This window comes from Sphaeramia orbicularis, chromosome 22, assembly GCF_902148855.1.
Source record: "Sphaeramia orbicularis chromosome 22, fSphaOr1.1, whole genome shotgun sequence".
Classification (NCBI taxonomy): Eukaryota; Metazoa; Chordata; class Actinopteri; order Kurtiformes; family Apogonidae; genus Sphaeramia; species Sphaeramia orbicularis.
The window spans coordinates 10,750,618-10,766,644 of record NC_043978.1 but is presented as its reverse complement, the minus strand read 5'-3'; the positions used below and the strand labels follow the sequence as shown (position 1 = coordinate 10,766,644).

Below are 16,027 nucleotides of genomic sequence, written 5' to 3'. Positions count from 1 at the left end.
TTTCTGAGATGCAATTGGAAAACTTCTACTTTTGTACAGAATTAGGCCATAGTTTTGTTCTCATTTCATTTTTTTCCCCCCAAGTTTATTGATAATATATGTGTACACAAAACACTGGGAAATTTTGAACAAACATCAAGATGTCAAAGGACAAATCATCCAAACAAATTAAAATAATGCAAAAGCTTACAGACACAAAGAAGAAAAGACAAATAAATAACTTAAAATATAAATATCTAATAAATCAATCAATCAATCCCAGAATAAATTCAGTCAATTTTAAAGAATTCTTTATAAATTGTCAGAGTGCTTGTGTGTTACGACTCGACTCTTGGTGTGGACCCAAATGCAACGAGACGCAATTGTCAGTGGTCAAAAAAAGGATTTATTCAACAAAAGTTCCCAAAGTACAAAAGGATTAACAAAAAGAGAAAGCACAACGTGCTCTAAAAATTCCTGATAACTAAAAGAGAAGTACAACGTACTCTTTACAAACTAAAAGCCTAAGGTAGATAACATGGAGTTCAAGATTCAAAAGACTAGATACTTCACAGATAATGCTCTTTACCAGATCACAGAAAACGACGCACTGACGACAGACAAAGGGAGAGGGGAAGAATATATAGGGAAGGTAGGGATCACAAACAGGTGTGGGCAATCACATGAGGAACACCAAGGTCCAGGCAATAAAGAGATTAGGCAAGACAAAGACAAGACTAACAGCGTGCAGACAAAAAACAGGAAAGCAACCACCATCACCAAAATAAAACAGGAAGAGACCAAAAACACCTAAAAAAAAATCAACATAACCGTCGATGCATGACATTGTGCTTTTCATGTTAAAGATAAATTCCAGTGATTTAATATATTTTTCAAATTCAGTCATAAAGACTTTAAAATTTGAGTGTGTTTTGGCATAGTTACTTTTGTGTATGTGAAATTTTCCAAATAAAATTATCAAATTAACCATAAATTAAAAATTCTGTATGCCATGTTCAAAATCTGTAAATACATTTGGAGATGTTATTTGTCCTCATTACATTCCCTATGCTAATCTAATGAACATGAGCTGGTGGCTTCAGTTTTGATTTTGTTACAACAGACTTGAGAGTACTTTAAATTTGTTTGGGCGCTTATGGAAGTAAATCTGTCTCACCAGATTTTGAGTTATAAAAGCCATTGAATTTCTAGCACTGAATTTTTTTGCACTGAAATTAAGTATCTGAATTTTTTTTGTACTTAAATTAAATATCTGAATTTTTTTTGCACTGAAATTAAATATCTGAATTTTTTTTGCACTGAAATTAAGTATCTGATTTTTTTTTTTTTTTTTGCACTTAAATTAAGTATCTGAATTTGTGTTTTTCAACTGAAATTAAGTATCAAAAAATTTTTTGCACTGAAATTAAGTATCTGATTTTTTTTGTCTCTCAATTTTACTATGTTCATAAATTTAGAATGAAAAAAAATTCAGATGCAAAAAATTCAGAAGTAAAAAATTCAAATGCAAAAAATTCAGAAGTAAAAAATTGAGATGTATAAATAAAACTGAGATCACACATCCGGGACACTGAGGATAAGCAATGATTCTATCTCAAGTTGAACCGCCAGCCAGCCAATCAAGTTATGTTAGGTTGGTCATGTGACGCCAAAAAAAATTCAGATACTTAATTTCAGTGCAAAAAAAATTCAGTGCTAGAAATTCAGTGGCTTTTATAATTCAAAATTTGATGAGACAGATTTACTTCCATAGGCACTTTAAAAAAATAAAAAAAAATCATGTGTGTTATAATACATATTTGCAGTTTTTTAAAAAAAAATAATAATACAATTCTGATATCTCGGTTTTTTTGGGACATGTGATATGAATTTTATTTATTTAGTAATCTTTACAGTTACTAACCGGCGCCCAAGTTTAAAACTAAAAAATCTGACGGTCTTGAACGCAGCATTAACTCCATGTGTGGATAAGGGAAGTGTGGACGAAAGTCGAGTTTCCGCCTAAAACTTGTCCAAACTAGGATCCAACCATGGCTGCAGCCTGGGTTTGTGTGTTTTTAGCCCTGCTTTACACGACTATAGCCGAAGATATCAAATTAAAACATAAACCAGCGACTAAACCTGTCCGACTGTTCACAGAGGAGGAGCTGCAGAGATACGACGGCACAGAGGTGAACAAGTGGAGAAAATAAACAAACAAACAAACAAACAAACAAACAAACAGTGTGTTTGTGTTGACCTCCTGTTACACTCATCCATGTTCACAACCTGAGTGGTGGAGATGACAGTCAACCCTGTGTTTTGTTTTGTTGTTTCCTTCTTTGTTTTAGGATGGGCTGCCTATTTACATGGCCATTAAGGGAGTTGTGTTTGATGTCACCAAAGGAAAAGGTCTGTAAAACCTAATAACAAGCAACATTTAGCTTTAATCTGTGAAATAAAAGTCTGCTGTAATCCTCAGAAAGGCTTTCTTTAACATTTACTGCTCAGGTGTCAAACATGAGGCCCAGGGGCCAAAACCTGAGGGGCCCAGGGGTGCAACAGCCCAAAAATGATCCATATAAGAAAAAAAAAAAAAAAAAAGAACAGCCCAAAAAATGATCTAATAAAAAAGAGAACAGCTCAGAAAATGATCCATATAAGAAAAAAAAGAGAACAGCCCAAAAAATAAAAAAATAAAAAAAATCATCTAATAAAAGAAAAAAGAGAACAGCCCAAAAAATGATCTAATATAAAAAAAAGAACATTCCCAAAAAATTATCCACTATATGAAAAAAAGAGAACAGCCCAAAAAAATTATCCACTATAAGAAAAAAAGAGAACGGCCCAAAAAATGAATTAATAAAAGAAAAAAAAGAGAACAGCCCAAAAAACTATCCACTATAAGAAAAAAATAAACAAAAAAACATCATCCACCTTTTCAATTACCCGAAAAGTCTCTTGCTTTAAAATTAAGGCCACCACAAAAAATAAATGCATAGGCTGAAAATTGTTAAGATAATTTTTTGGGGTGTTCTTTTTTTTCTTATGCTGTACTCTTTCTTTCTTATAGTGGATAATTTTTTGGGCTGTTATCTTTTTTTTCTCATAGTGGATAATTTTTTGGGCTTTTCTCTTTTTTCTCTTTTTTTTCATGTAGTGGATAATATTTTGGGCTGTTCTCTTTTTTTTCTTATAGTGGATAATTTTTTTGGCTGTTGTCTTTTTTTTTCTTATAGTGGATAATTTTTTGGGCTGTTGCACCTCTGGACCACTGTACTTAAGAGTAGTATGTCTAATTTTTACCAGTATTCTGCCTGTTATTAAATGTTTGGTGTATTTGTAGATCCACTGTGATCTGTAAGTTGTGATGTATAAATGATTAACCAGTCACAACATTGTTAAAATTGCACCTATTTTTAAAAAAACTAATTTTCAGGTTCATATTTGGTCATGTTACGGTTCGTAGATGTAAACATTTTCACCACGGAATTTGACTTTTTTCACTCAAAAACAGAGAGAAATCTTTAGAGTTGACATTATTTCTATGTTCTTCTACTATTATTTCTATTATTTTACTGGTCCGGCCCACTTTAGATCATGTTAGGCTGTGTGTGGCCCCTGAACTAAAATGAGTTTGACACCCCTGATTTACAGAGTATAAAATCTCTAAACCCTCCATAAATCAACCTATGCACTGGACGAGTATGCTACACTTGCTGCATTAGATGTTGCATTCAGGGCACACTTTGGACTCATGTTGTTGGAAACATTGCAGAGTTTTACGGAAAAGATGCACCGTATAATGCACTGGTTGGGAAAGACTCAACCCGAGCAGTGGCCAAGATGTCCCTCAACCCAGAAGACTTGACATCAGATACTGTGAGTTGGTCTGTGAATGGATACATGCAAAACTTTTGTCCTGGTATCACCTCAACCGCCTCGCTGTCTGAACTGGTTTTTAGTGTTTTTCAAAGGTTCGTTTGTCAGAGTTAACTCCCACCAGTGTGTAGCATTGTCCTCTGACACCTGAGAATCAGCTGCAGAAAACAATGGAATCATATTCTAGGCTGTGTGTATGCTGGCATCACTATGGTTCAGTCGAACATAGATTTATTTTATTACATCCAGTGTATTTTACACTCAACATCCAAATGCTTGGTTTTATTAGCCTTTTGTACAGTCCAAGATTATGGAAGTAAATCTGTCTCATCAGATTTTGAATTATAAAAGCCACTGAATTTCTAGCACAAAATTTTTTTTTTGCATGAAATTAAGTATCTGAATTTTATTTTTTGCACTGAAATTAAGTATCTGAATTTTATTTTTTGCACTGAAATTAAGTATCTGAATTTTTTGTCTCTCAATTTTACTATGTTCATAAATTTTAAATTAAATTCAGATGTAAAAAATTCAGAAGCAAAAAATTCAGATGCAAAAAATTGAGATCACACATCCAGGACACCAAGGATAAGTAATTATTCTGTCTCAAGTCGAACTGCCAGCCAGCCAATCAAGTTATGTTAGGTTGGTCATGTGACGCCGACATGTGACAGATTTACTTCCATACTATCTGAACTAAAACAAACATTTTTGTACAAGATGGATTTTTTTTTGTTCTAATGATATTTCTACAGAAAACCAGTAGTGAATAAAGTAATTTTTTTAACAGAGAGCCAGTTCAAGTGATTATGCATCTGCTGTGTGAACGTAGCCTAAGACACCCTATGTTAGTTTTTCCTTTAATTTGTCACCTGTTTGTGTATGGAAGTAAATCTGCCTCACCAGATTTTGAATTATAAAAGCCATTGAATTTCTAGCACTGAATTTTTTTGCACTGAAATTAAGTATCTGATTTTTTTTTTTTGCACTGAAATTAAGTATCTGAATTTTTTTTGCACTGAAATTATCAGATTTTTTTTTTGGACTGAAATTAAGTATCTGAATTTTTTTTGTACTTAAATTAAGTATCTGAATTTTATTTTTTGCACTGAAATTAAGTATCTGAATTTTATTTTTTGCACTGAAATTAAGTATCTGATTTTTTTTTTTTGCACTGAAATTAAGTATCTGAATTTTTTTTGCACTGAAATTATCAGATTTTTTTTTTGCACTGAAATTAAGTATCTGAATTTTTTTTGTACTTAAATTAAGTATCTGAATTTTATTTTTTGCACTGAAATTAAGTATCTGAATTTTATTTTTTGCACTGAAATTAAGTATCTGATTTTTTTTTTTTGCACTGAAATTAAGTATCTGATTTTTTTTTTTTGCACTGAAATTAAGTATCTGAATTTTTTTTGTACTTAAATTAAGTATCTGAATTTTATTTTTTGCACTGAAATTAAGTATCTGAATTTTATTTTTTGCACTGAAATTAAGTATCTGATTTTTTTTTTTTGCACTGAAATTAAGTATCTGAATTTTTTTTGCACTGAAATTAAGTATCTGAATTTGTGTTTTTCAACTGAAATTAAGTATCTGAATTTGTTTCATTCAACTGAAATTAAGTATCTAAAATTTTTTTTTTGCACTGAAATTAAGTATCTGAATTTTTTGTCTCTCAATTTTACTATGTTCATAAATTTAGCATTAAAAAAAAAATCAGATGCAAAAAATTCAGAAGCAAAAAATTCAGATGCAAAAAATTCAGAAGTAAAAAAATCAGATACAAAAAACTGAGATCACACATCTGGGACACCGAGGATAAGCAATGATTCTATCTCAAGTGGAACCGCCAGTCAGCCAATCAAGTTACGTTAGATTGGTCATGTGACGCCAAAAAAATTCAGATACTTAATTTCAGTGCAAAAAAAATTCAGTGCTAGAAATTCAGTGGCTTTTATAATTCAAAATCTGATGAGACAGATTTACTTCCATATTTGTGGCATAAAGAGTTTCAGAATCTGAACATATAGCACCATACGGCCTTAAATACTCAGTTTGATCGATGAAAACACCACTGACACCCCCGTAAAAAAGAAAAATGCACAACTACTGATATTTCCTTTTTTTTTTTTTTTTTTTTTAATTCTCTTTTTATTGAAAGAATTCAATTTTTTTTTCATACATTGAAAAAACAAACAAATACACAAACTATACACATCCAGAGAGTAGGTGTAAAAAAACAAAACAAAAACATTTGCAGCAGCTCATGCTCATCATGGTCCTGGCATACAGGATCTCCAAGTAAAGAATCAATGTATAAATAAAGATAGATAACACAAAAACATATTTCCTTCAGAGGATTTTGGGTTCATATTCATGCATTCATCTCAGCAAAATCAGATCTCAAAGGCTTCACATATCTCACCCATCCCTCCCAGTGTTGCACAAACAAATCCATCTTCAAATTTACAGTGAAGGTTATTCTTTCCATCCTATCAATTCCCATGGTTATGTCTATCCAATTATTTATTGTCGGTTCTTGTGTCATCTGTCGTTTATTTATTGACTTTTTTTCAGCAGCTAGTAATAGATAAAAAATAAAGTATCTGTTTATGTTTTTGACACTACTGACATTTCCACTGTTAATATTTGCAGACAGGTCTCAGTGAAGAGGAGCTGGAGTCTCTGGACAGTGTGTTTGAAGGCACGTACAAAACCAAGTATCCCATTGTGGGTTACACCGCATCACGTATCCTCAACCAAGATGGGACTCCCAACGAGAACTTTAAACCTGAAGACCAGCCTCAGTTTCACATCAAAGATGAGTTTTGACATTATTTCACCTTTTAGGCAAAGGAAGTCACTGGATCTAAGGTTATAATCACAGGTTTTTTTAAATATTTTTACATGTTTTCTTTACTTGAAAGGAGCCACAATCCAAAAAAAGTGCAATAATGAACATTTGTCCCAAAGGTTTACCATTAATTGTAAACGTCCTCACCACTGCTTTATATTTCATCTGTATTATGGACTGTAGAAGACATAACCACTACAGACTGTTTAAATTAGTGACTGATTATTTTAGTTTACATATAAGAGTAATATAAATTCACTGGTGTAGACTGTTGTGAATAGGGGTGTGTATCGGCAAGAATCTGGCAATACCATACAAATCACAATACTAGGATCATGATACGATATATTACTATATATTATGATACTGTTAAAAAGTCAATTTTTTTATTTCTATCTTTTTTTAAAACCAGAAATCTGCACAAATACCAAACACATTTTAATTGGATCAGAACAGGATCTAATGTTATATCACAAAATGTTCCTGTGTTCAAACTGACACATTACAGTTTCAGATCCTGTTCAAATGTTCATATTCTATCACCGTACTTTCCGGACTATAAGCCGCTACTTTTTTCTCGTTTTGAACCCTGCGGCTTATACAGCGATGCAGCTCGAGTATAGAGTTTTACAGGCTAATGGCCACCAGGGGGCGCTCTAGCAGGAAACGCAAAAGTGAGACAGATGGGTGGAAGAGGTGATGAAGAGGAGAAGTTTTAATCTTAACTTTTAACAATTATTTTGCGTGTCATGCACCTCATCATGGAAAACACACGAAGAAATGCACATTTTGCAGCTTTTAAGTTAAAAGCAATCAATGTGTCTGTCTAAGAAGGAAATAGAGCTGCAGCGAGATCAATGACTTTTCTGGGTTTTTGAACCAGCCGTGTTCCTGCCGTTTTACCGCCGTGTTACAGGCACTGTTTGGAAAAAAGCAGTTAAGGTATGGAAATAAATATTTAAATAATCTTTCTGTTTACCATCTTTCTGTGTAAATATCTCATGTCACAACATGGACACCTGCGGCTTATATTCCGGTGCGCCTTATAGCCCGGAAAGTACAGTAGTTCAGAACTAACATCAGAACATTATTTTTGTGCAATCCCAACAAAGGAAAGAACATTATTTTAATAAAAGAGTATTAAATAATAATAAATAAAATACAAACAAAAATGAACCTCCACAATATCTGCATTTGAATAAATACCTAAAAATATCGATACAGTACTTTTTAATATCAATACAGTATTGTGAAATGAAATATTGCGATATATTGCAGACCCGATATTTTCTTACACCCCTAGTAGTGAACTGCTGTTTTATGTGTTAAATCATTAGATGTTATTATTTCTTGTACTATGAAGTCATTAGGAGTAGAGCATTTTGTTCTGAATTAGAAAATGTAACCAAAATAAGATCACCTCTGACTGGATGGAGAGCATCACTGATACTGGATGTTTGTATTAATTAGTCATTCCAATGTCAGATAACAGAAAACGTGATGAGGCAAATGCTGTAAAAGGTATGTAATTTACTTATAAATAACAACAAATAAACGTACAAATGAAATATTATATTGTATAAAAATGAGAATTTTTTTCTGTGTTGTGGTCAATAAAATATTTTACTGTCACATGTTGGAAAACAAATACACCAATAAATACCAATGCTCTAATGTTCACATACGTCAAAGTCGACTGATAGTGGCCTCTTAAAACTTAGTGTATGGTCATTATGATGAGGAAAAAGCTGATAAATGATTAATCAGCTGATGTACAGTCACAGAAAAAAATTATTAGACCACAGTTGTTTTCTTCAGTTTCTTGTTCCTTTTAATGCCTGGTCCAACTAAAGGTACATTTGTTTGGACAAAAATAATGATACCAACAAAACTAGCTCATAGCAGTTTAATTTCAGAGCTGATATCTATCCATTTAACATGTTTTCTTGATAATAACCAAAATCACTTCAGTTCTTCCATCAGTATCTATGACATCGTACTGACAAAACAGTGCTTTTAGACATTCCGTGTTTTCTTTTCTGTCTGTTTTAGTCACATGATACACACAGGAGTTAGGACTGGATTGTTTTTGATGACTTTTGATGGTCTAATAATTTTTTGTGTGACTGTATATGCATGTCTGAAATGATCTGTCATGTTATTAGAGCCTGAATGCAGCTGAATTCAACATCTAAATCAAAGTAATAAACACTAAATAAATAAATGAATAAATGTCAATTGCTGAATTGGGAGAACTGAGCAAGGATTTAAGGAAGTATTGATGTTTTATAAATTATATGGACATAAATATTGGGACACATCATGTCTACAGCTGTCAGATATCCTGTTCATGAGGATTTGAGATAAAAACGTCAATATTTCCTTAAAGTTTAATGGTAGGTTTTTCTTCCTCAGTGAGATGTGAAGAAAGTAGATGGTTAGATGTGGTAGAAAATTATTATTTACAGTCAGAGCAGGAAAAATATTTTGGAAATTTAATGGTAGAAGATTTAAAATCATAGTCATGGATAAAAATAAATAAATAAATAAAATGTTGAGAGAAATTCATTCAAAACCATCTCTGAGGCGTTTTAGAAACAAAGATAACAATTTAAACCAAACTAACCAATGAAATGATATTTATCCCATAATATAAAACTATATTCTGACATTTGTCATTATTGTTTTGTATCCCAGACCCCTGTTAGAAAAGAAACACCTGAATTCAACGTGTCCACATACTTTTGTCCATATAGTTTATGACCCATTTGGACGTTCAGAGGCTCCGTAGTTACCATGGAAACACCGTCATCTTCTACAATATTGATTCACCAGTAAAACCCATGCAGCTGGATCAATGACAGTGGATGGACACGCTTGTTTTTACATTTAGTTAATGATATCTTTGCTGAAAAAGTCACTTTTAGTTTTCTCTGTTTTTGACAGAATAACCCTCAGCTTCAATCTGAGCTTTAATGAACATCTACATCAGGGGTGTCAAACTCATTTTGGTTCAGGGGCCATACGTAGCCCAATTTGATCTCAAGCGGGCCAGACCTGTAAAATAATGACTTAATAATCTATAAATAACTAGAAGCACTTGGAGAGGGCAGACCTCCGCCAAGGCTGATCAGTGGCCCCCCCCCGTGGGCCCCCCCCACCCCCGATCACCACCAAAATGTAATCATTTCTTCCTTATCCCATTTCCAACAAACCCTGAAAATTTCACCCAAATCTGTCCATAACTTTTTGAGTTATGTTGCACACTAACGATCAGTGGCCCCCTCCGTGGGCCCCCCCCCCCCCGTGGGCCCCCCCACCCCCGATCACCACCAAAATTTAATCATTTCTTCCTTATCCCATTTCCAACAAACCCTGAAAATTTCACCCAAATCTGTCCATAACTTTTTGAGTTATGTTGCACACTAACGATCAGTGGCCCCCTCCGTGGGCCCCCCCACCCCCGTGGGCCCCCCCACCCCCGATCACCACCAAAATTTAATCATTTCTTCCTTATCCCATTTCCAACAAACCCTGAAAATTTCACCCGAATCTGTCCATAACTTTTTGAGTTATGTTGCACACTAACGGACAGACAAACAAACAAACAAACAGACAAACAAACAAACAAACCCTGGCAAAAACATAACCTCCTTGGCGGAGGTAATGACAAGTCCAAATTTTTCTTTTTGTTTTAGTACAAAAAACCCCCAATTAAATTATGAAAATATTTACATTTTACAAAAAAAAAAGATGTGGATAACCAGAAAAAACTGAAATGTCATTTGAAAAATTAGTGCAATTTTAACAATATTATGCCTCAACTTATTATTTATACATGTGCATTTACACACAATGTTACATAAACATTTGGTAACAGGCAGAATATTGTGAATATTTTGGAGTTTGGAACCAAAATTTGAACAGTTTCTACAATATTCCATCTCTTATTATTAACACAACTACACATCACAGTGGATCCATAAATACACAAAACATTTAGTAACAGGCAGAATATTGTTCAAATTGCACATTTCAGGTTGTTCATCTTTGTTTTTATTTATGTAATTATTTGTATTTTATTGTGAAAGAATAGTTTTGTAAATGTGAATATTTTCACAGTGTAATGTTATTTTTTTCACTTAAATTTTTTCCGCATAATTTTTAACAAAGAAATTTTGTCGTTGTCATTATTTATGGTTTATTGTGTTGTTATTTTTACTGTAGATCACATTGGTCTGTATGTGGAACCTGAACCAAAAGCATTTGGACAACCTTGACAGTTCAGGTTCATTTTTGCACTTTCATCCTGCGGGCCTGAATGGAACCTTTGGCGGGCCAGATTTGGCCCCTGGGCCACATGTTTGACACCTGTGATCTGCATGATCAGTGAATGGATCATATTTCTTTAAACCCACTTTTCTCAGTCTGTGGTTCATTTCTTTGTGTATTTGGACCCTAATAGTTCATACAGTTTGAATTTGAACCCTTCAGCTGCTGCAAAACTATCTTTATATTCATTTGGTCAAAAATCAAATGGATTTCTACAACTTCTTTTAATTCCTGCTTAATTTGTTCCGTCTCTAACTAGTTCCGTCTCCACATTTGCACATATCAGGTCCAGACTTCAGACCAACATTTCTCCAGTATTTCTCCATAATTGTTTGTCAGCAGCAGCGGTTGTAGTTCAGACTGAAAATATGTCCAAACCTGGAGCCCATTACCTCAAATGTTCAGTTGTTGGTTGAACGGGACAGAGCAGCACAGCCGACAACCTGGAGGGGGCGGGGCCTGAAGTGGCTCATGTGCATTTAAAGGGCCAGCGCTCCAAACCACCTTTGTGGTGTCATTAGTCAGAAATAGAGTTGAAGATGGACCTGTGGAGTTGAATGAATGAAGAATTCAGACCCAAGCAGAGCATTTACAGTTTATGGAGACCACAGGGAAATGTGGGAAAAGGAAGAATTCCATTAAAAAAAGACAAATATCACTCTTTTAATGTACAATACACAGCTTTATGCTCAGTTTATTAACTATATATTCTCTATATTCTAATATCAGAATATTTATTGCATACACAACAGTGAAAAACTAAAGTATCAGTGTGTAAGATTCAAGTTTATGAGGATTTGAGCTAAAACAAATATCATAGTTATGTTTTCTTTAGTGTATAATCACACATCAATGAGAGTTGTTGTGTTTTTTTGTCATGATAAATAAAGCTGATGTATCTGCAGTGTCCCCAAAGTATCTATAGTAGTTTCTTCTTCTCTCTCCATTTTATAACAAGTGGCAGCACAGCCAACAAGCTGGAGGGGGCGGGCCTGAAGTGGCTCATGTGCATTTAAAGGGCCAGCGCTCCAAACCACCTTTCTGTTGTCATTACTCAGAAATAGGGTTGAAGATGGACCTGTGGAGTTGAATGAATGAAGAATTCAGACCCAAGCAGAGCATTTACAGTAGGGGTCACCAATCCTGGTCCTCGAGGGCCGGTATCCTGCATGTTTTAGATGTTTCCCTCTTCCAGCACAGGTGATGGTCATTATCAGGCTTCTGCAGAGCTTGATGATAGGCTTAGCATTTGAATCAGGTGTGTTGGAAGAGGGATACATCTAAAACATGCAGGATTCCGGCCCTCGAGGACTAGGATTGGTGACCCCTGATTTACAGTTTATGGAGACCACAGGGAAATGTGGGAAAATAAAGAATTCCATTAAAAAAAAAAACAAAACGCAAAATATCACCAAGGTTATTATCATTTACAAAAACTAATGAAATGATGAAAACTAGAATTGTAAAAACATTTTTATTAACTGAAATAAATAAAAACTATAATTAAAAGAAAAAATGATAACTAACTGAAACTGTATTGTGTGTTTAGAAAACTAAAACGTATAAAAACTATGGATAAAATTCCCTTCGTTTTCATCTTTGTCAATGTCGAATTGATATGAAATTGATTTATTTCCCTCAAGCAATTTTAGTTACTGGCACCATACGTAGTCTTTTTAAGTATGTCTGTGCTTGTGTGTGTGTGTGTGTGTGTGTGTGTGTGTGAGTGGTTGGGTGGGTGGGTGGTCGGTACTGATTTTAAACTTATATGTAAAGCACTTTGTGTTACACCGTTAATGTATGAAAAGTGCTATATAAATAAAGATTGACTGATTGATTGATTGATATTTAACGGTCCGTCACTTGTGGTTTCCAGTCGTCTTCTGGTCCCCACTCTACCTGGAAACATGGAGACTAAAGTTAGGAGAAAGCAGCAGAGTCCTGTCTGGGATTTATTTGAATACGACGGAGAAGAAGAGAAAAGATATGAAAAAACTAAAACTAGGCATTTAGAAATAACAAAAACTAATAAAAACTAGCAAACCTGCTCTAAAAACTAATTAATAATTAAAACTAACTGAATTAGAGAAAAAAAAGTCAAAAGTAAATAAAACTAAACTATGATGAAAATTCCAAAACTATTAGAACCTTGAACATCCCTCCCTTTAATTAATATAGGAAAATAGCTGATTTTCAAAACTATATTCTGACATAATTCATTATTGTTTTGAAGCCCAGACCCCTGTTAGAAAAGAAACCCCTGAATTCAACATGTCCACATACTTTTGTCCATGTACAGTAGCGGAAAAATTATTAGAGCATCAAAAGTCGTCAAAAACAATCCAGTCCTAACTCCTGTGTGTATCATGTGACTAAAACAGACAGAAAAGAAAACATGGAATGTCTAAAAGCACTGTTTTTGTCAGTACAATGCCATAGATACTGATGGAAGAACTGAAGTGATTTTGGTTATTATCAAGAAAACATGTTAAATGGATAGATATCAGCTCTGAAATTAACCCTTTCATGCATTGTGGTCACTACAGTGGACAGCTGTTCAAAGGTGTTGTTCTCTTGTTACCTCCGCCAAGGAGGTTATGTTTTTGCCAGGGTTTGTTTGTCTGTTTGTTTGTCTGTCCGTTAGTGTGCAACATAACTCAAAAAGTTATGGACAGATTTTGATGAAATTTTCAGGGTTTGTTGGAAATGGGATAAGGAAGAAATGATTAACTTTTGGGGGTGATCCGGAAGAAATCCTGGATTCTGGATCACTTTGAAATTTTCGTTAACATTGTGGTAAATGGGGCCAAAATTTTCATTTCCCAATATCTCGCTTAATTATTGACCAAAACTCATGAAATTTAACTCAGGAATTGACAATGGGGTCCTCTATCACATTTCAAAGGCTGATCCGGATCTGATCCAGAAGGCGGATTTTATTTTAAAAAATAAATGTGGGATTTGTATCACCGATTATGTGGGGAATTTTTGCGCTTGGCGGAGGTCTGCGTTCTCCGAGTGCTTTTCTAGTATATTTATGGATTTTGTCGGTTTATTTCCATATCAGCCAACACAGTGGACACTTATGCATCATCCCATACACTGTAATTCACACCATTACTGTAAATTTGTTGTTCTAGATAAACCTGATCTGCAGAAACATGTTTGAGTGTAAAAAAAATTCGAATTATTAGACTGTAATTAACCTTTTTTTTTTTTTTTTTTTTTAACAAAAAGGTTGTTTTTTTTTGGCAAATTATCTCCATGTAGGTATATTAAAATGTGAGAAAACATCAGATTAGCAGTATTAATGTTTTTATTTCATAGTTTTTGTGCAGTATATCAATAAATTATGGAAGTAAATCTGTCTCATCAGATTTTGAATTATAAAAGCCACTGAATTTCTAGCACTGAATTTTTTTTTGCACTGAAATTAAGTATCTGAATTTTTTTGGCATCACATGACCAATCTAACATAACTTGATTGGCTGACTGGCGGTTCCACTTGAGATAGAATCATTGCTTATCCTCGGTGTCCCAGATGTGTGATCTCAGTTTTTTGTATCTGAATTTTTTACATCTGAATTTTTTGCTTCTGAATTTTTTGCATCAGATTTTTTTTTAATGCTAAATTTATGAACATAGTAAAATTGAGAGACAAAAAATTCAGATACTTAATTTCAGTGCAAAAAAAATTTTAGATACTTAATTTCAGTTGAATAAAACAAATTCAGATACTTAATTTCAGTGCAAAAAAAAATTCAGAAAATTAATTTAAGTACAAAAAAAATTCAGATACTTAATTTCAGTGCAAAAAAAAATTCAGATACTTAATTTCAGTGCAAAAGAAAATTCAGATACTTAATTTCAGTGCAAAAAAAAATTCAGAAAATTAATTTAAGTACAAAAAAAATTCAGATACTTAATTTCAGTGCAAAAAAAATTCAGATACTTAATTTCAGTGCAAAAGAAAATTCAGATACTTAATTTCAGTGCAAAAGAAAATTCAGATACTTAATTTCAGTGCAAAAAAAATTCAGATACTTAATTTCAGTGCAAAAGAAAATTCAGATACTTAATTTCAGTGCAAAAAAAAAAAATCAGATACTTAATTTCAGTGCAAAAAAATTCAGTGCTAGAAATTCAATGGCTTTTATAATTCAAAATCTGGTGAGACAGATTTACTTCCATAGTAAATACATGTTTCTTTGCTTCTAAAATTAAACACATGGTGTCCAGCTGAGTGGATATTTTTGTAACGCCATGAAAAATAGGTTCATAAAAAAATTCAATCACATTGTTTGTTTGTTTTTTCATGCCTAAAGAGGAATTAAAAACACCAAGGAAAAAAAAAATCTTGATTAAGCTTCTCATAATTAATGCATGAAAGGGTTAAACTACTATGAGATATTTTGTTGTGATCATTATATTTGTCTAAACAAATGTACCTTTAGTTGGACCAGACATTAAAATGAACAAGAAACTGAAGAAAACAAAGTGGTTTAATCATTTTTATAAATTTTTCCACTACTGTATCTTGTCTAGATTCGCGTTTTGCTGAGTTTGTCTGTATAATCTATTCTAGATCTGATGTGTTTAGGGCGGTCCTCCTTCACTCCTAACAGGGAACATAAATAGTCACTGTGGGTTTTATAGCCTCACTAGCCTCGATCGAAGGTCACGGCGTTTCAGGTGCTGAGACAGGTGATCGACCGTGTGGGCGGGGGTGTTTTTGGACTCGCCCTGTCCGTCCGCGGTCACACCGGAGGACGAACGCTGTCAGTGCGTATGATAGTAACTGAGTGAAACCTCCTCCCACGTCACTGCCGCTGATCTACGGCCCGAGTTCAAAGGACGCGGAGCCCTGCCCTCCACTCCGCAGCCACACACAGCCGAGCGGCGGTCTTTATCAGGTGGAGGTTCAGCTGGGAGTGGGCCACTGCAGCGTCGTCAGCCTGGGAAACACTCTGATCT

General features: G+C 33.9%; 1 protein-coding gene across 2 annotated transcripts; it reads left to right on the top strand.

The window, feature by feature from the left end:
• Window positions 1-1,982: 1,982 nt before the first annotated feature.
• On the top strand, window positions 1,983-8,221 carry nenf (neudesin neurotrophic factor). 2 transcript variants are annotated; one of them, XR_003934439.1, is made up of 5 exons: window positions 1,983-2,171; window positions 2,331-2,391; window positions 3,758-3,861; window positions 6,523-6,994; window positions 8,028-8,221. XR_003934439.1 is itself a non-coding variant. In XM_030125917.1 (4 exons), the coding sequence occupies exons 1-4, from the start codon at window positions 2,031-2,033 to the stop codon at window positions 6,697-6,699; spliced, it is 483 nt and encodes a 160-aa protein (XP_029981777.1). In that variant the 5' UTR covers window positions 1,983-2,030; the 3' UTR covers window positions 6,700-7,036. The 2 variants fall into 2 exon arrangements, 1 of the variants encoding a protein (XP_029981777.1); XM_030125917.1 differs by lacking the exon at window positions 8,028-8,221 and having other exon boundaries at window positions 6,523-7,036.
• The last annotated feature ends 7,806 nt before the right edge of the window (window positions 8,222-16,027 follow it).

Bases quoted from the DNA above. Each gene is read 5' to 3' on its own strand.
- nenf (XM_030125917.1), top strand. From the start codon at position 2,031: ATGGCTGCAGCCTGGGTTTGTGTGTTTTTAGCCCTGCTTTACACGACT. The intron at 2,392-3,757 runs GTCTGTAAAACC...GAAACATTGCAG, and splicing joins TGATGTCACCAAAGGAAAAG to AGTTTTACGGAAAAGATGCA. The intron at 3,862-6,522 runs GTGAGTTGGTCT...TAATATTTGCAG, and splicing joins AAGACTTGACATCAGATACT to ACAGGTCTCAGTGAAGAGGA.